This window comes from Lipophrys pholis (assembly GCF_963383615.2).
Source record: "Lipophrys pholis genome assembly, contig: SCAFFOLD_36, whole genome shotgun sequence".
In the NCBI taxonomy this organism is placed as follows: Eukaryota; Metazoa; Chordata; class Actinopteri; order Blenniiformes; family Blenniidae; genus Lipophrys; species Lipophrys pholis.
The window spans coordinates 270,057-295,435 of record NW_028292098.1 but is presented as its reverse complement, the minus strand read 5'-3'; the positions used below and the strand labels follow the sequence as shown (position 1 = coordinate 295,435).

General features: G+C 42.1%; 3 protein-coding genes across 6 annotated transcripts in view; 1 reads left to right on the top strand and 2 right to left on the bottom strand.

Annotated features, from left to right (window-relative positions):
• Positions 1 to 25,379, top strand: part of LOC308128182 (NLR family CARD domain-containing protein 3-like) — a 180,592-nt gene that overhangs the window by 45,406 nt on the left and 109,807 nt on the right. The window lies entirely within an intron of this gene.
• Positions 1 to 25,379, bottom strand: part of LOC308128183 (NACHT, LRR and PYD domains-containing protein 3-like) — a 75,412-nt gene that overhangs the window by 8,012 nt on the left and 42,021 nt on the right. The gene's annotated exons all lie outside the window — the stretch shown is intronic.
• Positions 3,161 to 25,379, bottom strand: part of LOC308128185 (NLR family CARD domain-containing protein 3-like) — a 66,030-nt gene continuing 43,811 nt past the window's right edge. The window contains exons 1-9 of one of the 3 annotated variants that reach the window (XM_080493893.1): positions 10,436 to 10,576; positions 9,553 to 9,626; positions 7,824 to 7,943; positions 6,663 to 6,764; positions 6,508 to 6,586; positions 5,988 to 6,195; positions 3,826 to 5,629; positions 3,572 to 3,745; positions 3,161 to 3,348 (exon numbers count right to left, since the gene is read on the bottom strand). In XM_080493893.1, coding sequence (XP_080350019.1) covers positions 3,237 to 3,348; positions 3,572 to 3,745; positions 3,826 to 5,629; positions 5,988 to 6,195; positions 6,508 to 6,586; positions 6,663 to 6,764; positions 7,824 to 7,943; positions 9,553 to 9,596 — 2,643 coding nt within the window. In that variant the 5' untranslated portion in view covers positions 9,597 to 9,626; positions 10,436 to 10,576 and the 3' untranslated portion in view covers positions 3,161 to 3,236. Of the gene's footprint in view, positions 3,349 to 3,571; positions 3,746 to 3,825; positions 5,630 to 5,987; positions 6,196 to 6,507; positions 6,587 to 6,662; positions 6,765 to 7,823; positions 7,944 to 9,552; positions 9,627 to 10,435; positions 10,577 to 25,379 lie in introns of those variants that run through there. The other 2 variants (XM_080493894.1, XM_080493892.1) reach the window with 2 other exon arrangements.

Below are 25,379 nucleotides of genomic sequence, written 5' to 3'. Positions count from 1 at the left end.
CGCTCGCTTGGAACCTCAGTGTACTACGGTGTACCATGAAAGTACCTGGTAGCAGGGACCATCATGTAGTGGGAAAGTGTCAAAAGTGAGTAGAGTCAAGAGGAGTAAGGCTGAGGAGGTGGAGCAGCACCTTAACCTATTTAAGGTGCCGCTCTGGTGAGGACAGGTAACTTGTTTAGAACGTATTCAGGAGCAACACTGATCAGGTCCAATCAGCAGTTTTTCCTTTGGACATGTCAAAGTATTTATTGGATATCCACAGTCCAACTGTTGATTCCTGTCCTCAATGACTCGCCCAATACTGAGTTCCTCTACCACAATAAATGTTTCCTCCTACTGCCACTCTCCCTGGCCCGGTTCACAAACTGTGTCTGCACACCTGATATCGATTAGGTGGAGGCTTTAGATCCTCCACCTTGCCCTAGCTCTGTACTCTGGACTGTCTGTATTACAATCTGTTGTCCTGATTGTTTTGTAAACAGTTGATGTTGTTGGGAACACTGGTTGTACATCAGGCAATTTGACTGTTGATGATGATGAGTAACAGTGATATGAACACTTTATTCAGTAATGAGTAATCTAACACGTTATTATTTCCAAAACAGTAATCAGATTAAAGTTACTTCTCCAAATCACCATGCATAACTATTGTAGCCTTATTATTGTAGCATTACTATTGTAGCGTTACTATTGTAGCCTTACTATTGTAGCATTACTATTGTAGCATTACTATTGTCACGTTATTACTGTAGCGTTACTATTGTAGCATTACTATTGTAGCATTACTATTGTCACGTTACTATTGTAGCGTTACTATTGTAGCATTACTATTGTAGCATTACTATTGTCACGTTGCTATTGTAGCGTTACTATTGTAGCATTACTATTGTAGCATTACTATTGTCACGTTACTATTGTAGCATTAATATTGCAGCGTTACTATTGTCACGTTACTATTGTAGCGTTACTATTGTAGCATTACTATTGTAGCCTTACTATTGTAGCCTTACTATTGTGGCGTTACTATTGTGGCCTTACTATTGTAGCATTACTATTGTAGCATTACTATTGTAGCGTTACTATTGTGGCATTACTATTGTGGCGTTACTATTGTGGCGTTACTATTGTGGCCTTATTATTGTAGCATTACTATTGTGGCGTTACTATTGTGGCATTACTATTGTAGCATTACTATTGTAGCATTACTATTGTAGCCTTACTATTGTAGCATTACTATTGTAGCATTACTGCTGTAGTATTAATATTGCAGCATTACTATTGTAGCATTACTATTGTAGCATTGCTATTATAGCATTGCTATTGTAGCGTTAGTATTGTGGCATTACTACTGTAGCATTACTATTGTAGCCTTACTATTGTAGCATTACTATAGTAGCATTACTATTGTAGCCTTACTATTGTAGCCTTACTATTGTAGCATTACTATTGTGGCCTTACTATTGTAGCATTAGTATAGTAGCATTACTATTGTAGCCTTACTATTGTAGTCTTACTATTGTAGCATTACTACTGCAGCATTACTATTGTAGCATTACTATTGTGGCCTTACTATTGTAGCATTAGTATTGTAGCATTACTATTGTGGCAATACTATTGTAGCATTAATATTGTAGCCTTACTATTGTAGCATTACTACTGTAGCATTACTATTGTAGCATTACTATTGTAGCATTACTATTGTAGCATTACTATTGTAGCCTTACTATTGTAGCATTACTATTGTAGCATTACTACTGTAGCATTACTATTGTAGCATTACTATTGTAGCATTAATATTGTAGCCTTACTATTGTAGCATTACTACTGTAGCATTACTATTGTAGCATTACTACTGTAGCATTACTATTGTAGCATTACTATTGTAGCATTACTACTGTAGCATTACTATTGTAGCATTACTATTGTGGCCTTACTATTGTAGCATTAGTATAGTAGCATTACTATTGTAGCCTTACTATTGTAGCCTTACTATTGTAGCATTACTACTGCAGCATTACTATTGTAGCATTACTATTGTGGCCTTACTATTGTAGCTTTAGTATTGTAGCATTACTATTGTGGCATTACTATTGTAGCATTAATATTGTAGCCTTACTATTGTAGCATTACTACTGTAGCATTACTATTGTAGCATTACTATTGTAGCATTACTATTGTAGCATTAATATTGTAGCCTTACTATTGTAGCATTACTACTGTAGCATTACTATTGTAGCATTACTACTGTAGCATTACTATTGTAGCATTACTATTGTAGCATTAATATTGTAGCCTTACTATTGTAGCATTACTACTGTAGCATTACTATTGTAGCATTACTACTGTAGCATTACTACTGTAGCATTACTATTGTAGCATTACTATTGTAGCATTACTATTGTGGCGTCCAGCAGGAAGAGTTTCTTCTCTACAAAGACACTTTATTATTAAACAGAAGCGGCTGCTCGTTCTCTCCTCCAAACTAACAGACACACACAGAGCATGCAGTCCGACCTGACCCGCCCCCTTCTCCACTCTCAGCCAATCACAGACCAACTTGCTCTAATGGTGCGTTCAGGTGACACAAAATAATTGGAACCAAGAAATGTCAACACTAAACTATATCATTGCAACAAGAACTGCAGAGATGTTGAACTCTTTTTGTATTTTTTTCTTTTTCAATCAATCAATCGATCAATGAAAGACTTTATTTGTCCCTGAGGGGGGTAATTAAAAGGTTGAATAGCGCAGATAGTCCAAATATACAAATATATAAATAGATAAATAGATAAATAGTGCAACAACAGACTACAACTACATCACCACGTAAATAACTAGCTGCAATAGTAACAATCTGATAATAAAAGCGTGAGTCAGATATAAATACAACAAAGAATGAAGGTCAAAGGTTAAATATGTATCAGCAGGTGCAGGAGGCAGTGGTCAGCAGAGCTTTTGGCAAAACCGGTTGTAATTTCTATGTTCAGAGGATGGGGTGTTGTCGACAGCTGTTAATAAATGTTTAATCTAACTTAGTTACTTTTAAAAACAAGTAATCAGTAAAATAACTAGTAATCAGTAATAAGATTACAAGATTAGCACAATTAATCATAAAAGATGTAGAATTTCAGTGTTTCTGACATAGAAGAGGTCGACATTTCATTCACTCTTGCCTCTGCTCTCTCATCCTCCTCTCTTTCCTTGGTGGATCCTCAGCCTCCTAAGTGATGATATTTTCATCCAGCCACAGGAGCACACCTGAAGTGAGTGTCCTGCTGCTGCTGGGCTTGTCTCATGTGTGGTGTTCTTGCTCGTAGTCGTGTCGGTGTCAGAGTCTGAGGCAGAACTCTGTGACATGGAGCATCACAAACACAGTGAGTGGAGGAAGTAAAGCTGCTGCTCTCCACCTGAACTTACACTGGAAACTTTACTTTGTAGTTTTACTTCCTGATTAATAGAGGAGAAAATATCAAGAGGCTGCAGTGTTCTACTGAGATGTTTTACTGATGTTCTAGAGATGTGAGCAGGAGAACAGAGAGTGGTGGATATTAATGATCAATAATGTCAGAACCTGAGAGCTTCCAGTTTACAGTGAGGACTCTCCAGTCCAGCCGACAGCCGCTTCACTCCTGAATCCTGCAGCTTGTTGTAACTCAGGTCCAGATGTGTCAGACTGGAGGACTGAGAGCTGAGGACTGAGGACAGAGCTCCACAGCTTCTCTCTGACAGACCACAGCTGCTCAACCTGAAGAAGAAGCAACAATGAAAACCAGTTCAATGTTTGTCATGGACTCAGTTCTACATATTTGTTCATGAACCACGTACACAGCTTTGTTGGAGGCTTTGACCACTGGCAGCAGCTTCAGAAGAGCCTCCTCTGAAGCAGAGTATTTCTTCAGGTCAAACTCCTTCAGATCTTCTTCTGATGACAGTAAGATGAAGACCAGAGCTGACCACTGAGCAGGAGACAGTCTATCAGTGGAGAGACGTCCTGATCTCAGGGACTGTTGGATCTCCTCCACCAGAGAACCATCGTTCAGTTCATTCAGACAGTGGAACAGATTGATGCTTCTCTCTGCAGACAGATTCTCACTCAGCTTCTCCTTGATGTACTGGACTGTTTCCTGATTGGTCTGTGAGCTACTTCCTGTCTGTGTCAGCAGACCTCGGAGTAGACTCTGATTGGTCTGCAGTGAAAGACCCAGGAGGAAGCGGAGGAACAAGTCCAGGTGTCCATTTGGACTCTTCAAGGCCTCGTCCACTGCTCTCTGATGGAGAGGGTGGAGATCAACTTTCTTCTTCAACACTTTTGACCACCAGGAGGTTTGTTGTTGTTCATCCAGGAGGTTGATTCCAGAGCTGATGAAGGTCTGATGGACATGAAGAGCAGCCAGAAACTCCTGAAGGCTCAGATGGATGAAGCAGAAGACCTTGTCCTGGTACAGGCCTTGCTCCTCTTTAAAGACCTGTGTGAACATTCCAGAGTACAGTGAGGCTGCTCTGAGATCCAGGCCACACTCTGTCAGGTCGGAGTCATAGAAGATCAGATTTCCTTTCTGCAGCTCATCAAAAGCCAGTTTTCCCAGAGACTCCACCATCTCCCTGCTCTCTGGACTCCAGTGTGGATCTGTGGCAGCTCCTCCATCATACTTGACCTTCTTGACTTTGGCCTGGACCACCAGGTGGTGGATGTACATCTGAGTCATGGTCTTGGGCAGCTCTCCTCCCTCTCTGCTCTCCAACACCTCCTCCAGAACTGTAGCAGTGATCCAGCAGAAGACTGGGATGTGGCACATGATGTGGAGGCTTCGTGAGGTCTTGATGTGGGAGATGATCTTGCTGGCCTGCTGCTCCTCTCTGAACCTCCTCCTGAAGTACTCCTCCTTCTGTGGGTCAGTGAACCCTCGGACCTCCGTCACCATGCCGACACAGTCAGGAGGGATGTGATTGGCTGCTGCAGGTCGTGTGGTGATCCAGAGGCGAGCAGAGGGAAGCAGGTTCCCCCTGATGAGGTTTGTCAGCAGCACATCCACTGAGGTGGACTCTGTAACATCAGTCAGGATCTCAGGGTGCTGGAAGTCCAGAGGGAGTCGACACTCATCCAGACCGTCAAAGATGAAGACCACCTGGAGGTCTTCAAAGCTGCAGAGTCCTGCTTCTTTGGTTGGAGTGAAGAAGTGATGAACAAGTCCCACCAAGCTGAACTTCTTCTCCTTCAGCACATTCAGCTCTCTGAAGGTGAATGGAAATGTGAAGTGGACGTCCTGGTTGCTTTGGTCTTCAGCCCAGTTCAGAGTGAACTTCTGTGTCAGGACTGTTTTCCCAATGCCAGCCACTCCCTTTGTCAGCACTGTTCTGATTGGTGGAGAGCTTCCAGGTGAGGCTTTAAAGAGGTCTCCTGGTCTGATGCTGCTTTCTGCTCTGGCTGCTCTCCTGGATGCTGTTTCAATCTGTCTGACCTCATGTTCCTCATTGACCTCTGCAGTCCCTCCCTCTGTGATGTGGAGCTCTGTGTAGATCTGCTTCAGGAGGGTGGACTCTCCTGCTTTAGAGAGCCCCTCAAACACAACCTGGAACCTCTCCTTCAGGGCACATTTCACCTTCTGTTGGCAGACTCCAGCAGAAGTTCCTGAAAAGAAGAAACCAGGAATGAGTTGAGTGTGTTTGACATTGAATGTGAAGATGACAGTGTGTTAGTGGAGATGTTTCTCCTCCATCAGCTCCATCCAGCTCCTCAGTGGAGACCAAACAGCCTCTGATCTGATGCAGATGTTTGCATCACATGAGCAGCAGAGTTCAGGAACTCTCTTTGTGTCTCCTCTTCTCTGCTGCTTGTTTTGGACTTTCTGCCTGTTTCACACTTTCTGTGTCGGACCTGGAAATGACCTGTGTTCTCTGGATGGACTCTGTTTCTGACTGCTTTCTGCTCCAGCTGAGAACATTTCAGCTTCATCTCCATCCTGTGAAATGAGATCAAATCCTCTTACTGCTCCTCAGACGCTCAGCCAGCTCCTCCTGCTTCATCCTCCTCAGGAAGTCCAGGGTGATCCTCAGAAATGACTCTCTGCTGCTCCTCTGCTCTTCATCCTCATCCTCCCTCTCACTCTCTGAGCATGCTGGGTAATCTGGACTCAGGAGCTTCTTCATCTTCTTCAGCTCCTTCTTCATGAAAGTCACCATGTGGTCCTCCAGCAGCTGGAACAGAGAAACATCTGGAGTTGACTTTGAGCTGAAACTGAAGCCAGATTGAGATGTGAGTGTAAATCCAGTGCAGAGAGCAGGATGGACAACATGTGAAGCCAAATCACACTTCATGTGGGATCTCCAGCAGAAGCAGCTTCAAGCATCAGTGAAGACTGGAAGCTGGATGAAGGTTGGACTGTTTCACTTTGGACCTGAATGGATCTAATAAGCTGAGTGTCTGTTTCATGTTTCAGCTGGAAGTCACAGCAGCTTCTTCTGTCTCATGATGTGACAGTAAAGTGTTGAATGGAGACGTGTTCTCACCATAAATGTGGAGTCCAGATGTCTTTGATGCTGAGGGGCGGAGCCACCAGGGAGAAGCTGGGAGCTCTGCTGGCTCACGCTGCAGAAACATGTTGACTTTGTTAAAGCTGCTGTGTGGTGTGATGAGGAATCCTGAGACAAACACTGATTCTCACCCCTCATCACCACTTCCTGCTCCACATTTAAAGGTATAGAGTTCCTCCTTAGAGCGGTCACTCTTCATGGACACACAGCTGGATGGAAACCCAGAGTCAGAGCTAAAAACAAACACAACATCAGGAACAGACTGACTGGAACAATGGAAGATACATGGAAGAACTGAGACTTTGATTCTCTAAGTCAGACTTTGTGAAAATACTGTGAGGATATTTAATAGTTATAAACTGTAGTTCCACATTTAAAGTTACTCTACCAGAAAAACAATCTTCAAAATGTACTTCCCATAAAACATCTCCCTTCTGCAGAGAGAATAAACCAAAACACCAAAACAAGACCATCAACACTCATTTGGACTCATTTCCAACCTGCAGTTTCCCAAATCGATCCACCAAAGTTGATGTTAACAAACCAAACATCAAACTGTGTTGATGTTTCCTAACTGACATCATCTTGGGAAATCTGCCACAAGGGTTTCTGGGATATCAAAGATGGCGTCGCAGAAGCTGAAGCAAAATGATGAAGATTGGACCGATTCAGCCCAAAATAAAAGACTGGACTTTCTCAGAGAAAGAGGATTAGAACCTCCAGAATATTCTTAAATGTTGTGAAACTGATCATTAATCAGCAAGAGGTCAACACACTGGTATGTTCCTTTAAATTTAAATGCTGGAATTATGTGTTTGTGTGAGTCTCATGACCAATTCCATTCAGAAAGGTATTAATGTATCAGAGATCAACATCAACAACTGAAACTGGATCCTACATGTTTCATGTTTCCCAAATGGATTCTGGTCAAATAACTTTAAAATTAAAAAGTCAGCATATTTCCCCCCTGGTAACATCAACAACTGTTGCTCCTCCCTCTCACCCAGCAGCATCTCCACACTGCTCCACACCCTGGTCACCAGCCAGCAACTCTGGAACTTCTTCTCAACCAACATCCAAATCATCCAATCACTGACAACTTTCAAATCTTGTCTTCAAACTTTCAAATCAGCAGATTCATCATCAAAATAGGACGTTTGAAAGAGTGTAGGATCAGACTTTGCTGCTCAGTTTGGACTCTTGTACTAAAATACTGGAAGTGAATCTTAGAGTGAGCACAACTTCTCTCACTCTGGTTTTGAGGAAATAAAAGAAAAGAAAGAGTTTCTTACTTTGTGTCTGAAGGTCCAGGTTCAGTACTGAAGTTTGGTGGATGACCTTTGGACCGGTCACTCTTCATAGACAAGCTGCTGGATACTGAAGACCCTGCTGTGTGTCTGAGCTTCTCACCTCTACACACACACACACACACACACACACACACACACACACACACACACACACACACACACACACACACACACACACACACACACACACACACACACACACACACACACACACACACACACACACACACACACACACACACACACACACACACACACACACACACACACACACACACACACACACACACACACACACACACACACTCAGAATGTTGTATTAGATCACCAGATCACACTTGGTTCTCATCATTTCATTTCCTGTTTTCAACAAAAGAACTTTAATGTTATTTTCTTCTGGAAAAGTTTTCAGGAAATGATCAGTAAAAATATGTTTGATGAAAGAACTTCAGTAAACTTCATGTCATTTCCAATCTGCCTTTTGTTTCAAAGTTCCTGGAAAAGTAGGAGCATCTGATCTGGACTCTGACTTTTCCCACACTAATCTGTATTCTGAATTTCACCTCTTACAGATTAAACTTGGATTAGAAAGGCCCAGTCAGTCACTAGATCTCAATCCAATAGAACCTGAATTTCTCCTCTTACAGATTAAACTTGGATTAGAAAGGCCCAGTTAGTCACCAGATCTCAATCCAATAGAACCTGAATTTCTCCTCTTACAGATTAAACTTGGATTAGAAAGGCCCAGTCAGTCACTAGATCTCAATCCAATAGAACCAGAATTTCACCTCTTACAGATTAAACTTGGATTAGAAAGGCCCAGTTAGTCACCAGATCTCAATCCAATAGAACCTGAATTTCACCTCTTACAGATTAAACTTGGATTAGAAAGGCCCACAAAGCAACATCAAGTGAGCGGCTCTGCGGTGAAGCCTGGAAGAGCATTAAAATAGAGGAAACCCAGCGAGGGCCTGCTGACGTCATGAGTTCACAACTTCAGCCAGTCATTGCCTGCAAAGGCTTTTCAACAAGTGTGAGAGATGAAGGATTGATTCTCTCTTATTTCATTGGTTCAGGGACTTTTGAGCCTCTGACATGAAGGGATTGTGTTCAAATCCTTTAGTTCCTCACATTGTTATGTGATGTTTTAGTTGAAGCCACTGAATTAAAGCTGAAGTCTGGAGGGTTTCATTTCTATTTCCTGTGGTAATATACAGAACAAAATGAGACAAACTTTGTCTCTGGACAAATCTTTGTGGACCAAACTGTAAGTTAGTGATGTGGGACGTTTGGACTTCAGTGTCATGTGGAGACGTCCACTTCCTTTAAACTCCCTGTTGGAAAGGTGACACTGCTCTGACCTTGGATCAGGTTAAGAGGAGTTAGAAACTCTGACCTGAAAGACAACACATGGTCTTCTAGTCTTTGTCCTTTCCACTGCTTGTCCTTGTGTCTTTCATGATCACATTGGGACTGATCATGGGGACGGTGGAATGTCTCTGCACCTCATGTCCTTTACTGCAGCTCTTTTTCTGCTGCCTGTTGAAATCACTTCAGCTCACTTTGGATGACTTGAAATCACTGAGCCTTGAGACGTGTCAATCCAGCAGAGCCACTTTTACTACATTTCATCTTTCTATGGAGTTTACATTTAGTGTCCATTCTTCTGTTTGCTGTTTGACTGAATGCAGGAGGGGGGGACGTCTCTTACCTGTCCACACACTCTGGTGGGTCTTCTTCATCCACGTCCCACATGTTGAGTCAGACAGAGAGAAACACACCAACCTGCTCAACACACACACACACACACACACACACACACACACACACACACACACACACACACACACACACACACACACACACACACACACACACACACACACACACACACACACACACACACACACACACACACACACACACACACACACACACACACACACACACACACACACACACACAGAGGAAATCATGTGGGTGGTGCAGCAGGAAACAGAAACCCACATCCTGGTAGTTCCAGTTAGAGACGGTATCATTCAGTAGACTGAGATCAGAGAGCGACAGCCGAGACAAAACAGAGAAAGAAGAAAAACAAGAAGCATAAATAATGAACAAACAGAAGAAATAAGATGAGAGAAGAAAATATAGAAACATGAAAAATACAACAATCAATAGGATTAATGTCAGTTGGAGGTTTCAGGGAAAAAATGAAGCGTCTGGATGATAAATAATGAGATGATTGAGTCGTGTGTGTGTGTGTGTGTGTGTGTGTGGGGGGGGGGGGTGTGTGTGTGTGTGTGTGTGTGTGTTTGTGTGTGTGTTTGAATGTTTTAGATTTACACAAACGTGAGCCAATCAGAGTGAAGGAGGGCTGAAGCCCCGCCCACTACTGAATGTTTTCAGAGTTTCTCCATGGAGAAGAAAAGAAGTGAAGAAAGGAGTTAAATGGAGGATGAAATGTTTGTCCAACAGGTGAAGAAGAAGAAAGCAGCTGTCAGAGGTTTGTGATGGTGTGAATGAAAGAGAAAAAGAGAAGTTAGAAAGTCTTTTGCTCCGTTGTGGAAGCTTCTAAAGTGCTGACAGATTCTCACCTGAACTCTCTTCTCTTCTTCTTACAGACACTTTTCCACGTGTGAGGAAACTTGTGGAGAGAAGAAGCTGCTCTTCGTCCGTCTCAGTCTGTCTCAGTCTGTCTCTGATGTCTAACAACCTCAACGTTCTCTGTCCTGCTCTCTCTGACACACCCAGAGAAGGAAGCAGGAAGTGGGGCCCAGTGGGGGAGTTGCTTTCACATAAATCACGTGTTTCCTCCGTTCTACTCAGGAAGAGCAGAAATGTTTCAGAGGGGAAGTGATGAAATATGAGCTCCTCTAGGCACAGAAATCACCATTATAAGAACACAAGAATGTGTCTCATTCAAACACAATCATCAATATAAACAGTACAAACCACAAACTGTTTAAATTACTTGAAATATGTGGTTTGATGAAAACAAGACAATATTGTTAAACTATTGTAAAAACATTTGAATCTGACGTGGCTGTCACAAATACACACCAGTCATGAGAACATAGCCTCTGTGATTTAGAGTCCAAGACGCCTGCAGATAACAGAATGTTGATTCTGAGGGTCTGAGAGTCTGAGAGTCCAGACTCCAGAGTCTGAGAGTCTGAGAGTCTGAGAGTCCAGAGTCTGAGAATCCAGAATCCAGAGTCTAAGAGTCTGAGAGTCCAGAATCTGAGAGTCCAGAGTCTGAGAGTCTGAGAGTCTGAGAATCGAGAGTCTAAGAGTCTGAGAGTCTGAGAATCCAGAGTCCAGAGTCTGAGATTATCAGAGACTCAGAGACTCAGAGTCTCAGAGTCTCAGAGTCCAGAGTCCAGAGTCCAGAGTCTGAGAGTCTGAGAGTCTGAGAGTCTGAGAGTCTGAGAGTCCGGGAGCCTGAGAGTCCAGAGTCTGAGAGTCTGAGTGTCCAGCATCTGAGAGTCTTGAGGGAATTCTTTCATGGTGATTTCAAACTAACACAGAATGTTACACTTGAGCTGATTGGACCTTCCTGGTGGATTAACCAGAGTCCTGGACCAGGAATCAGGATCTTCTCTTATGGACGCTCTTCAGCGTAACTCTGAGTTTCTGTACTGCCACGCTGGTTCACTTCTTACCTGGTAACTCACTGTGGGAACTTTCTGAACCTCTAACCTGCTCCGGAGCAGGTTATGTTCTGGATCAGAGACCAAAGAGCATTGAAGCTCCGCCTCCTGACCAATCAGATCTCTTGGATAATGACCAGCCCATTCCAGAAGATTGAGAGGTTCACAGATTGAGAGAGAAGAGAAAGACTTTTTAGAGATAGAGGCAATCTTTTTGACAGGATTTAGAGTTCTTTTGTTCTTTGACTTTCTGTTTTGGCTAAATCAATGAGTTGTTGGTTCCACAGCGGTGTCTGGCATCCATTGACTCCACCTTACCCCACCTGAAACCTAACCCAGTCTGTGACTGTGTGAGTGGGTGGGGAGGTAAGGAGGCAATCTGGAGAACCTCATAGAATCACAGAGGAACTCTCATTGCATTGAAGAGAGCACTTCTTGGAAAACAGAAGGATCATTAGATCCATTGATGACTTTGTTATTGTTTGGGTTGAACTCCCTCAGAGCGACTGGCTGGATGAGAATTCAGACGAGAGAAGGAAACCTCACGGCCACAGTAATTCATCCCCTCATATCTCTCTGGAGGTTTCACTTCATATTTGATGTTTTATAGAACAACGTTGTGTTTCAGTTCTTATTCAAATTGACAAACTAGATTCCCATGAGAGAGAGAGAGAGAGAGAGAGAGAGAGAGAGAGAGAGCTCATGGGGTCGGGGTGGGAGGGGCTTGTCTTGGAAACATGCTGATGGTGCACAAAAGCAGCGCGCCCACACACTTCCTGTGAGCTCTTGCCTAGAGACACGCCACTTCCTCATCCTCATTCCTCAAATACAGAACACACACACACACACACACACACACACACACACACACACATACAAATAAAGAGCATACATACACATAAATAAACAGCGTACAAACCTACACACAAAAAACTCATACACACACATACACACAAGCAAAGAGCACAGAAAGATTTCATTGTGATTTGTAAAATGGAGGAGGAGCGGGGGAGGGGGAGGGTGTGTGTGTTTGTGTTTTTCTTCTCTGCTCAAGTCGGGAGTCGACAGCAGAACAGTGACATTGTAGGATAGGAGTGGTATTACACGTCCAGGCTGTAGATTTTACCTGCAGACTGTTGCACGTCTTTCATTGTTTCTATTTCTTTTTGCTATTTTTCATGTGATTCATTCATTCATTTAATCTGATTTGATTCTTGGTTGTTTTATTTCCTCTTTTTATTTGATCTACTTCTCTTTTGTTTCCTCTTTGGGCCGCTCCTGTCTCGGCTGTTTTCCACTTTCAGTCCGTTTAGACATTCTGACTCTCCCGGCCTTAGAAATTGTGTCTCTTTTTAGGACCTTTTAGGCATTTTAAACATTTTCTGACATTTATTTGACTCAATTGCTTTTTCCAGTGAATCATTCAGTACAGCTGTTTAAACCAGTTTGATTTGCTTGTTTGCTTGAGTTTTATTTCTTCATTTGTCTCTGTTTTGGGTGTTGAAAGGTCTTATTCTTAGTCCTTTCAGCCATTTAGTCTCTTTTATAAATCTTGTCTTACAGTCCAGACACAGGACCCACAGACAGACACATTCACTTCCTCTTATTAACACACAGAAAGTAGGACTCCAGCCTCAGTCAACTGCTTCCCAGTGGTTTTTCTCAGTGGACACATCAGGGTGGCGGGGACTTAAACACATCAGGGAACACAGTGTGGATGTGACTGCTGTGTTTCTGAATCCCCCTCCCTAATTCCAACACAATAAGGTTCAGAACCTGAGCAGAGAGAGAAAGGTAAGAACCCTGTAAGGGAGATCGATCTGGCAAGTCCTGCAGGAGCCATACGACAGTCGGACTGGACTGGACTTTCTTGGAGGCTCATTAGAGCGATGAGGATGTAAACATTTAGTATAATAGTATAAAAGCTGTTTCTGATCTTCCCGTCCCTAATTACAACAGTGATCAATGAAAAGTTCTGCAAGGGAGATCAGAGTAGATAAACCCTGATAGTAGCAACCTGTTGTGTTTTACCCACTGGGTTCTGCTTCTCAGTGGGTTGGGGGATTAAAAGTACGTGTGGAAAAAGGCAACGATACTTAAAAGCATGTGTGGAGTAATGCAGTATTACTAAGAATCTAATTCACCTTGAACCTTTGAATCAAGGCCGACCCAGCTCTTAAAGGTTCATATAGAATCAGATAAAAGCACAAAACCTGTCAGTTCAGGATGGTGAACGTTTCAGTGCCTCATGTTTGATTGAACCTGTTTCATCTTTCAAGTTCAACATTTTGGAGATGATTTCAACATTTCAGCTGTTTTCACCATTCTGGCTCCTTTTCAAGCAGCAGTACTCGTGTTTCCCCACAATGTTGTAAGATTTTTATATTTAAACATTTCAGTCATTTTAGGGCTTTTTTAGTTGTTGTGCCTTTTTAATCAAAACAAACAAAAAAAACAACCTTTTTAGCCAAAAGATGAGAGTCCTTTTGAAAATGACCCTGGTGTGTAAATAGAATAAAAATAAGAAACAATGTTGATTTCAGTCTGATTCAGTGAAGCTTCAGGGAGCCGCTACAGAGGAGCTGAAGAGCCACATGTTGAACCATCTTGTTAAATCCTGTCCGTGACGCCGATCTGTAAGAATATTTCCCTTGCTTCCCCGGTGATGTGCAGTTTCAGAGGGATGAATGAAGACAGACAGTGACTTGATGCAAAGGGTGTTTCTTCAAAGCTGCAGCAGGAATTCCATTCTCCATGAACATGTGGACACATCATTGTCTCACCTCCTGCTCCTTACTTAAAGCTCTTCTCTCCTCATCTCCTCTCCCCAAGGTCTGGGTTCGGTGTCAGCCAAACATTTAGAAACAGTAGGATAGACACCACAGCAGCTCCTCTAGAGTCACCAGAGTCCACTAATCACTGATAGAGTGACCCCAGGCTGACAATAGAGCATCATATAGGGCAGAGGGCACACAGGAGTGAGAGGAGACCAGGACCCATCTGTGCATTCCACAGATAAGATCACACAAGGATGGCTCTGTATTAATAAGTCAGAAACCTTAAGAGGCCTTAAGATATTCCATATCAGCCCTGTGAGAAGAAAAATCTTCTTCCTCCAAATAAAGTGTCAGACTTTATATTAAAGCTCCATGTAACACTTCTGGAGTCATTACAGTGCCTAAATCAGTACTAGGGTCAGTGCTAGGTTCGACTACTGGAGCAGTAATGAGTACCACATACTTCAAAGACCACAGTCCAGAGAATAATTTTAATTTTTGCCGGCTTAAGTTTATAAAATTAAAACAGAAACAGCTGACATGTAATTAACAGACAGTTGACATACAATGAACAAGTTCCAATTCCCTTTTTTTTTTTTAGAGGAATAGCCCTTTAGGCTTTGAGATAATAGTTACACTTGGATTAGGTTATTTAAATTTAAGGTTTGTCTTTCCACTTTTTCTATCCGAGTTAACTCATGGTTTAGTTTTAGTTAATTTCTTTAGTTCCAAAATTCTAATTCCAGTTGATTAAGGTTCTTTTCAATTATTAACCATTTCAGCTTTGCACAGAAATCAAAACCATAGTTCATTTAACACCATTTTACATTTCATGTATGATTGACAAAAATAAAAAAAAGGAAAATCACAACTCAAACTAATTCAGCAAACGACTGAACAATCAAATGTCTCTTTTCCTTCGTGCATGAATCCTGTGTTTCCCAGAGCTGCAGGTTGCAGAGGAGTGTGGAGAAATAGCAGTTTTTGATGAACCCACAGAACCTCCAGCAAAAGGGGGTTTGCTTTTCAGGACTCACACAGTTCAATGGTTCCTCAGGTGGCTCGCCATCAGGTTTCCAGAACCTGGAGTCCAAATTCTGACCGAATGTCAGAATTCTCCTGGTCCAACCTTAAAAGGCCTGGTGTATGAACGGGATAATATGCTTAGGTAACTTATATCTCACATTACATGGCTTTAAATTAAAGTAAAAGTCTGTTAAAGTTCCAGCTTATTTGAACTTAATAAGTTCCAATTTACCCTTTGATCCACTAAAGTAACATAAAACAGCAGAATTCTGCTATAATAGCTCTCCATGTCCACAAAACAAAATAAATAAATTGAAAAAATATCCTTAATATGAAAATAAGTTTGTTTTTCCCACTCACCAAGTCCCGTCCAGCAGTGTGTGTAACCATGCACAACCACACTTTACTGCCGGTGGCTGGCTGGCTGGCTCAAGTACTCCTCGACTCTACGTTGTGTTTTATTATTTAATGAGACGGGAGGCTGGAACTGTCTTTGTGTCGTCGTTTATTGCCTGGATATGAAACAAGAATTGCTGGTCAGGATCACGGCTCGCTATGGACGTTGACAGACAGCACGCTCGTGCACGCCTCCGGTGATCTGACCATGCTTATATTATGCCACAAAAATGCCACACAAATAATAATGAACATATGTACCTGGATATGAAACAACAAGTGCTGGTCAGGTTCACGGCTCGCTATGGACGTTTACACGCAGCACGCTACAACAGAAATATACATTCATTACCGGAGGCTAACAAGCTAGCCCACAGAGTGAATTAAACACAGATACACATTTAAACTCGTGAGACACACATCAAACACATGAAAAGCAACACTCCGGTAATATACAATACACACACGATTACATAATGAACAAGAATGAACATGAATATAAAGTATTTCTACGCTGTACTGTGCGCAACAACCCACCTCGTGCACGCCTCCGGTGAACTGACAATGCTGGCCTCTTGGCAGCAGCATATACCTACAATTCCTAAGGGAGGCGCTATAGAGACATTTAAATAATTTCTGAACCCAATTCATAACAAGTGGAATTAAATAGCACATAACCCTTGTTACATTAGCAGCAGCAGCAGCGGTGGAGGATGGACGTGACCAGAGGGAGAGAGCAGTGAGAGATGAAGAGTGGAATGAGGAGGGTGAAGGAGAATCAGATGAAGAGGAAGATGATGTGGAGGAGGAAGAGAAGGTAAAGAAAGAAAAGAGGCCAAGAGAGAAGAAAGCAGTTCCACCTAGGACGAGACATCTCAGGTCACATCAGGTTGATTCCCCATGTGAAGCTGCTTTTAGCCTCCACATCTGGGTGGAGTGGGGAGTTTGTCAGAACCACTAGATTTTCCTCCTTCAGTAGCTGGGCAGTGTCCAGAGGATCAACCTGTGAGCCGCTGGCTGGACCATGTGGTTCAGCATGTGGTCCAGGCATGTGCCAGAGACCACTCTGATTTAGTTCCGTCTCACACAATCCCACAGCAGTGCTGCAGGTGTTCCGCAGGTAAAGTGTCCTGCAGTGGTGCAGTGGCAGTGGATGGATTGGTTGATTCTGGGAGCCTGAAAGCAACTTTTCCCCACAAATTGAAAAGTCTTTAAATAAACATGAACATGAATCCAACATGTTGTTGTGAAGAGAAAACTGGAGGCAGACGCCTCACAGGAGCTCTTTCAACCTGGCATTGCTTCACTGGCAGCACAGGACAAGCTTCAACCTGTCCCTCCAAGCCTCCTGCACACAAAGAGGAGGCTCCGCCCCCATCGCTGCTCAGCCAATCACCAGGCCATGTTACATGCTGGCTCTGTCAGGCTCCCCAAGAGAAGATTCAGTCCCAGCTGACTGAGAGCCCAGGCAGCAGGACACAGGACGGTGTCAGAAAAATACTCTTCTATAGCAGTCTGACAAATATACGGATGAGTGAAGAACAACACACACATCATACAGTTTTGACTTGCAAGGGGAGATGAAGTCTGACTCACTCAGCTTCCTGAATATCTCCGTCCAGCTTCAGTCTCCCTGCAGCTTTTATTCACACAGTTGGTTCACACAAGCATAGGCGTTTCCTGATCTAGTAATCATGAGTGACTCGCAATGCATTTCTCTCACCCGGGCGTCAGTCTGCACAGACAGTTCCAGCAGATTAAGCGGTTTATCTAAGAACACACACACATGGTCCTTACACCCAGTGTTTCTCCACCAGCAGATAGGATTTATGCAGCACAACAATGTCTACAAACACATGAATTAATGATAATAGAGAAGATTTCTCTAACACCTGTAATAATGTGAGTACACAGCTTTACACATTTAGAAAAAAAACTACTTTTGGGATATTCAGGGCCTAATTCTCACACAGTATATCTGCCTACAGTACAAACTCAAGTCATCACTCTTGTTCTGATGGAAATGTCAGGATGAACAGATGAACTATTGAGTTATCAAGATCAAGCTGCAAATCACAAAGTCTTGAAAAAGTTCTATTTTCTTAAACCTAACAGGCCAACATGCCATATTTAAACTTGATTCAAAGTACCTAGAAACTTTACTTTAGATTTATTTTTTACATTTTAAGCAGCAAATACTGTATGAATTAAAATAAATCACTAAAAATAACATTGATGTAATTTTCATTCTTATGGAGACTCTTCAGAATAAATGTTCCATTTGAAGAATACGCAGGTAACACTGCTACATGGACAATATCCAGTGATCAACTTAGCAGGTCCTCCTTAAGGAGAGTGTATTGATCTTCATTAAAGGAAACAACCAGGCTTCTGAGGACACACACTCGTCCTCCTGATGGTGAAGACATCAGACTGAAACAGGAGACGGACAACAGAGCAGTTTAGTCCCATTTAGAAGAGGACAAAGTCAGCATGAAGAGAACAGACTGTGTGAAGTGCAGGCAGCCTGATTTGACTTGTTTTCCACAGGAAGACTATCAACACTCTTAAAACCACACAAATGTACCTGGAGTTGTCATTTCTAGTATACAAGGGGTTGTTGGTGGGTGTACATGGAGTACAATGAATACACTGTCCAACACTGGAAATAACAACACTTCACAATCATTTATGGAAAGATACCTCAGACAGTTTGAGAGAGAGCATTGAGAAGAAGACAAACTGTAAGAAAATCCCAAACTGTAAAAAAATGGACTCTTCAGAAGATAAAAAATGATGAAAATGCTGAAATACTTAGCTCACAGGTGTGTTTAGTTACATAATCAGAGAGCGGCACAGTCCATCAATGTCTCATTACCACCTGTGGATTCAATTCAGCAGATGAGAGAGGCACCTCATGGAGATCAAAGGAGATCTAAGGATATCAAAGGAGATCAGTGTCTGTTGCCATGGAGACGCTCCCTGCTCAGTGTTGTAGCTACCTGGTCTACCTAGTTACGTCTTCATTTTGATTTTAAAAAGAGATTTCTGTCAAAATCAAGTAAATTAAAGTGAACGTTACAATGAAAATAGGACTTTGTTCAAAAAGTTCTAAGTGAAGAAAGAAATCTTGTCAAATCAACGTATAAAAATGAATTTAGCAAAATTGAAGTTCTTAGATTGTTATCAACTGAATCAGTTCCTGAAAGACAAGGAGGAAAACTCCTGAGGAGCTTGTCTTCACCATTAACTATCAAAGCTTTGATTGTGTGTCCGGTTGCTGGAGCTGGTTTTCTTGGAAGGGTGTGGCTCATTTGTCCAAGAGTTGGTTTCTCTAAGTGGACATTCAATGATCAGGAGACTGAGTCTTTGAATAAAGGTTTGAAACTACTACTACTCTGAGTGGCTCCACCGGTCAAAGATGATAAAGAATATAGAGCGATGGTGAAGAAGACTTGAAGAAGTTTGTAGAATGGGACAGAATAGTGTCTCATGCTTGTGAATGAGATGTGTCAGAGCCTGTTTGGCTTGTGTCTCCTCACAATCAAGAGACACTAACTCACTATTAATCTACTTGCTGCTGTTGATGTGAGACATAAAGCTTGGAGATGCTGGGGATTGAACCAAGGACCTCACACATGCTAAGCATGCACTCTACCACTGAGCTACATCCCCTGTGTTGGTGGTTTTGATTGAACTGAATCAGTTCATGTAAGACAAGGAGGACAAGCCCTGAGCAGCATGTGTCCCTCTCTCACCAGGACATTGTCCCTCTCTCACCAGGACACAGTCCCTCTCTCACCAGGACACTGTCCCTCTCTCACCAGGACACTGTCCCTCTCTCACCAGGACACTGTCCCTCTCTCACCAGGACACTCTGGATTGTGGTGTGTGGCTGCTTGCTGGAGGGGAGGATTTATGGAAGTGTTGTCTGTTAGTGAGGATTTCATGGTTGGAGTCAGAACATTTTAGGAGATATTTCACTAACCTGACAACTAAATCATTATCAAACAATTTCTTCACCAACATGTTTGTAAAGTTTATATAAGGTGTTGTAGACAGCTGTTGGAAATAACTAAAGAAGTTACTTGTAATCTAACTTAGTTACTTTTAAAAGCAAGTAATCACCAAAGTAACTCAGTTACTTTTAAAGGAGTAATGAGTAATCAGTAATATTACTGATAACCCTCAGAGTAACCCTCTCTCTCTCTCTCTCTCTCTCCAGCCACAGCTGTTTCCTCTTTTCACTTCCTCCCTGGGAACGTGTGTAGTTCACTGCCACTTAAACAAACATTCATATAAATATGAAGCACTATTTTCGTACAGTTCCATCCATATTACGCCCCCTGCTGGCCAGCACAAGCTGCAGACGGACGTCAGACAGGCTTGGTGTGGGACTCAGACCGAGAGGAGGTGGCTGCTGACACAGAATCTGCTCAGTGATGTATCCGAGTATGAAGCACTATTTTAGGAGAGTTTCATCATTTATTGGATTCTCTATGTCATGTATTCTTCTTCTTAGATGCATTTTTTAAGCCCTTTGTCATCCATTAAATATCTTTATATTTCACTTTCTCTTGTATTTATAAATGAGTTCCCAGTCATCTGATTGTACCTCAATAACTGGTTTATCCAGGGATTCCTCTCTTCTGACTCATGTGTACTGATATCTATCTGTTGTCTGTTTGAAGAGTCTTGTTGAAGAGTTTTTCTAGGATTTGGGAGAATTGTGGGTCTGTAGTTTGTGAAGTGCCAGAAATAAACTGTGCAGTTGAAAAGTTTAAACGCTGCATCACAGATGTGTTTTTTTACTATTTCCAATAAAAACCACAGAAAGATTAAAAGAGACAACAGATGGATATCATTACAAATGAGTCAGAAGAGAGGAATCCCTGGATAAACTAGTTATTGAGGTACAATCGGATGACTGGGAACTCATTTATAAAGGAAAAGACGCCCTGTCACTATGAGTGTACAATCAAACAATACAAGAGAAAGTGAAATATGGATCTGGACTCTGGGAGCAGTGGGCGGAGCTGAGGTTGCACCGTGAGAGAGAGCGAGAGAGAGAGAGAGAGAGAGAGAGAGAGAGAGAGAGAGAGAGAGAGAGAGAGAGAGATTTTTTTGATTTTTAAAACACTTTTATTTACACCTTTTACACATTTTGTCAGAAAACAGTCACATTGTGCGTCAGAGCCTCATGAAATCATTTATGTTAAAAAATGTGCAAATTGCAGTTCATTGTTTTCCGTCCAGCACAGAATGTTTTTAAACCTACCAGACCTACTGCCAGGGACACAGTAGGTCTGGTCCCGGTGGATGACCTGCTCCATAACCCTCCCCAGCCTGGAGGCCAGTACTTTGGACAGGAGTTTGTAGTCCACACAGAGCAACGACACAGGGCGCCAGTTTTTGATGTCCTGCAGGTTCCCTTTTTTAGGGAGCAGAGTGAGGACTGCCCTCCTGCAGGACACTGGCATGGAACCAGAGGCCAGACACTCATTAAATACGTCTAGGACATCCTTACCTAGGATGTCCCAGAACGCTTTATAAAACTCAGCGGGGCAGCGGCGGCCGTGGCAGCAGCGCCACGGGACTCCGCGGAACCGGGCTGAGCCGACTCAGCCCGCCGCGGACAGGACTTCACCGTGTGTCCCTCCTCACCACAGCCGAAGCATTTCATGCCAGCTGAGCTCGCGAAGACAACGTAGTCATCATCATTTCCTCTCACACGGAACCTGAGGTTGAGCTCCTCATTCCGGTTATTGAGTATCATAAATACTTGTCTTCTGAAACAGATTGCGTGTTTCAGCAGCGGAGACTTAATTCCAGACAGGATTTCCTTATAGCCAGACACCACTTTTCCAAACCTGGAAAGCTCCTTAGTTAAGAGCTCATCTGGAGCATAAGGAGGGACGTTGGACAGGATCACCCGGACAGCAGGCTGGGACAGCGGCTGGACCTGGACCAACCTGTCCAGCACGGTGATTCCTGTCTCCACAACGGAGTTGGCCTTCTCCACCCGGTCCATAAAGATCACCACGGCGCCGTTCATCCGGGCCGCCGCCTTCACGCTGCTGTAGCTGACCTTCTCCCCCACAGCCAGAGCAACCTGCTCCACCTGCTCCACCTGCTGTACCCGACCTTCTCCCCCACAGCCAGAGCAATCTGCTCCACCTGCTCCACCTGCTGTACCCGACCTTCTCCCCCACAGCCAGAGCAACCTGCTCCACCTGCTGTAGCTGACCTTCTCCCCCACAGCCAGAGCAATCTGCTCCACCTGCTCCACCTGATGTACCCGACCTTCTCCCCCACAGCCAGAGCAACCTGCTCCACCTGCTCCACCTGCTGTAGCTGACCTTCTCCCCCACAGCCAGAGCAACCTGCTCCACGCTGCAGGGGAAAGGTGTCGAGATGCGGATCCCGTGTTTGCGGGTGAGTTTCCTCAGCTCGGCCGACATGGCCTCAGCCAGTCGCCGGCAAACACGGAGCAACGCAGACCCACCAGAACCCCCGAGAAAGAAGGAAATAAAACCAAAAGTGCTCTGTGATTATTAAACTATAGTGATTGTGACTTATAACCTTACCAACATTTTATATCAAAATCTAGCAACGTGTTTATTTTCGACAACTGTCACCATTTGGAGGTCTTTCTATAACGTTACCAACATTTTATATCAAAATCTAGCAACGTGTTTATTTTCGACAATTGTCACCATTTGGAGGTCTTACTATAGCCTTGCCTTCAGTTTTTATTGAATTCCACCAGCGTCTTTATTTTCGACAACTGTCACCATTCCGAGGTCTTACTATAGCCTTACCAACATTTTATATCAAAATCTAGCAATGTGTTTATTTTCGACAACTGTCACCATTCCGAGGTCTTACTTAAGCCTTGCCAACATTTTATATCAAAATCTAGCAACGTGTTTATTTTCGACAATTGTCACCATTCCGAGGTCATACTATAGCCTTGCCAACATTTTATATCAAAATCTAGCAATGTTTTTATTTTCGACAACTGTCACCATTCCGAGGTCTTACTATAGCCTTGCCATCAGTTTTTATTGAATTCCACCAGCGTCTTTATTTTCGACAATTGTCACCATTTGGAGGTCTTACTATAGCCTTGCCAACATTTTATATCAAAATCTAGCAACGTGTTTATTTTCGACAATTGTCACCATTCCGAGGTCTTACTATAACCGTACCAACATTTTATATCAAAATCTAGCAACGTGTTTATTTTCGACAACTGTCACCATTTGGAGGTCTTACTATAGCTTTGCCTTCAATTTTTATTGAATTCCACCAGCGTCTTTATTTTCGACAACTGTCACCATTTGGAGGTCTTTCTATAACGTTACCAACATTTTATATCAAAATCTAGCAACGTGTTTATTTTCGACAATTGTCACCATTCCGAGGTCTTACTATAACTGTACCAACATTTTATATCAAAATCTAGCAACGTGTTTATTTTCGACAACTGTCACCATTCCGAGGTCTTACTATAGCCTTGCGATCAGTTTTTATTGAATTCCACCAGCGTCTTTATTTTCGACAATTGTCACCATTTGGAGGTCTTACTATAACCGTACCAACATTTTAAATCAAAATCTAGCAACGTGTTTATTTTCGACAATTGTCACCATTTGGTTTTACTATAACCGTACCAACATTTTAAATCAAAATCTAACAACGTGTTTATTTTCGACAATTGTCACCATGCCGAGGTCTTACTATAACCGTACCAACATTTTATATAAAAATCTAGAAACGTGTTCATTTTCGACAACTGTCACCATTTGGAGGTCTTACTATAACCGTACCAACATTTTAAATAAAAATCTAGCAACGTGTTTATTTTCGACAACTGTCACCATTTGGAGGTTTTACTATAGCCTTGCTATCAGTTTTTATTGAATTCCACCAGCGTCTTTATTTTCGACAACTGTCACCATTCCGAGGTCTTATTATAACCGTACCAACATTTTATATCAAAATCTAGCAATGTGTTTATTTTCGACAACTGTCACCATTCCGAGGTCTTACTATAACCGTACCAACATTTTATATCAAAATCTAGCAATGTGTTTATTTTCGACAACTGTCACCATTCCGAGGTCTTACTATAACCGTACCAACATTTTATATCAAAATCTAGCAATGTGTTTATTTTCGACAACTGTCACCATTCCGAGGTCTTACTAAAGCCTTGCCAACATTTTATATCAAAATCTAGCAACGTGTTTATTTTCAACAATTGTCACCATTTGGAGGTCTTACTATAGCCTTACCAACATTTTATATCAAAATCTAGCAATGTGTTTATTTTCGACAACTGTCACCATTCCGAGGTCTTACTATAGCCTTACCAACATTTGATATCAAAATCTAGCAATGTGTTTATTTTCGACAACTGTCACCATTCCGAGGTCTTACTATAACCGTACCAACATTTTTTATCAAAATCTAGCAATGTGTTTATTTTCGACAACTGTCACCATTCCGAGGTCTTACTATAGCCTTGCCAACATTTTATATCTAAATCTAGCAACTTGTTTATTTTCGACAATTGTCACCATTCCGAGATCTTACTATAACCGTACCAACATTTTAAATCAAAATCTAGAAACGTGTTTATTTTCGACAATTGTCACCATTTGGTTTTACTATTACCGTACCAACATTTTATATCAAAATCTAGCAACGTGTTTATTTTCGACAATTGTCACCATTCCGAGGTCTTACTATAGCCATACCAAAATTTTATATCAAAATCTAGCAACGTGTTTATTTTCAAAAACTGTCACCATTCCGAGGTCTTACTATAGCCTTGCCTTCAGTTTTTATTGAATTCCACCAACGTCTTTATTTTCGACAACTGTCACCATTCCGAGGTCTTACTATAGCCTTACAAACATTTTATATCAAAATCTAGCAACCTTTTTTATTTTCGAAAACTGTCACCATTCCGAGGTCTTACTATAGCCTTACCAACATTTTATATCAAAATCTAGCAATGTGTTTATTTTCGACAACTGTCACCATTCCGAGGTCTTACTATAGCCTTACCAACATTTGATATCAAAATCTAGCAATGTGTTTATTTTCGACAACTGTCACCATTCCGAGGTCTTACTATAGCCTTACCAACATTTTATATCAAAATCTAGCAACCTTTTTTATTTTCGAAAACTGTCACCATTCCGAGGTCTTACTATAGCCTTACCAACATTTTATATCAAAATCTAGCAATGTGTTTATTTTCGACAACTGTCACCATTCCGAGGTCTTACTATAGCCTTACCAACATTTTATATCAAAATCTAGCAACGTGTTTATTTTCAAAAACTGTCACCATTCCGAGGTCTTACTATAACCGTACCAACATTTTAAATCAAAATCTAGCAACGTGTTTATTTTCGACAACTGTCACCATTTGGAGGTTTTACTATAGCCTTGCCTTCAGTTTTTATTGAATTCCACCAGCGTCTTTATTTTCGACAACTGTCACCATTCCGAGGTCTTACTATAGCCTTGCCAACATTTTATATCAAAATCTAGCAACGTGTTTATTTTCGACAATTGTCACCCTTCTGAGGTCTTACTATAGCCTTACCAACATTTTATATCAAAATCTAGCAACGTGTTTATTTTCGACAATTGTCACCATTCTGAGGTCT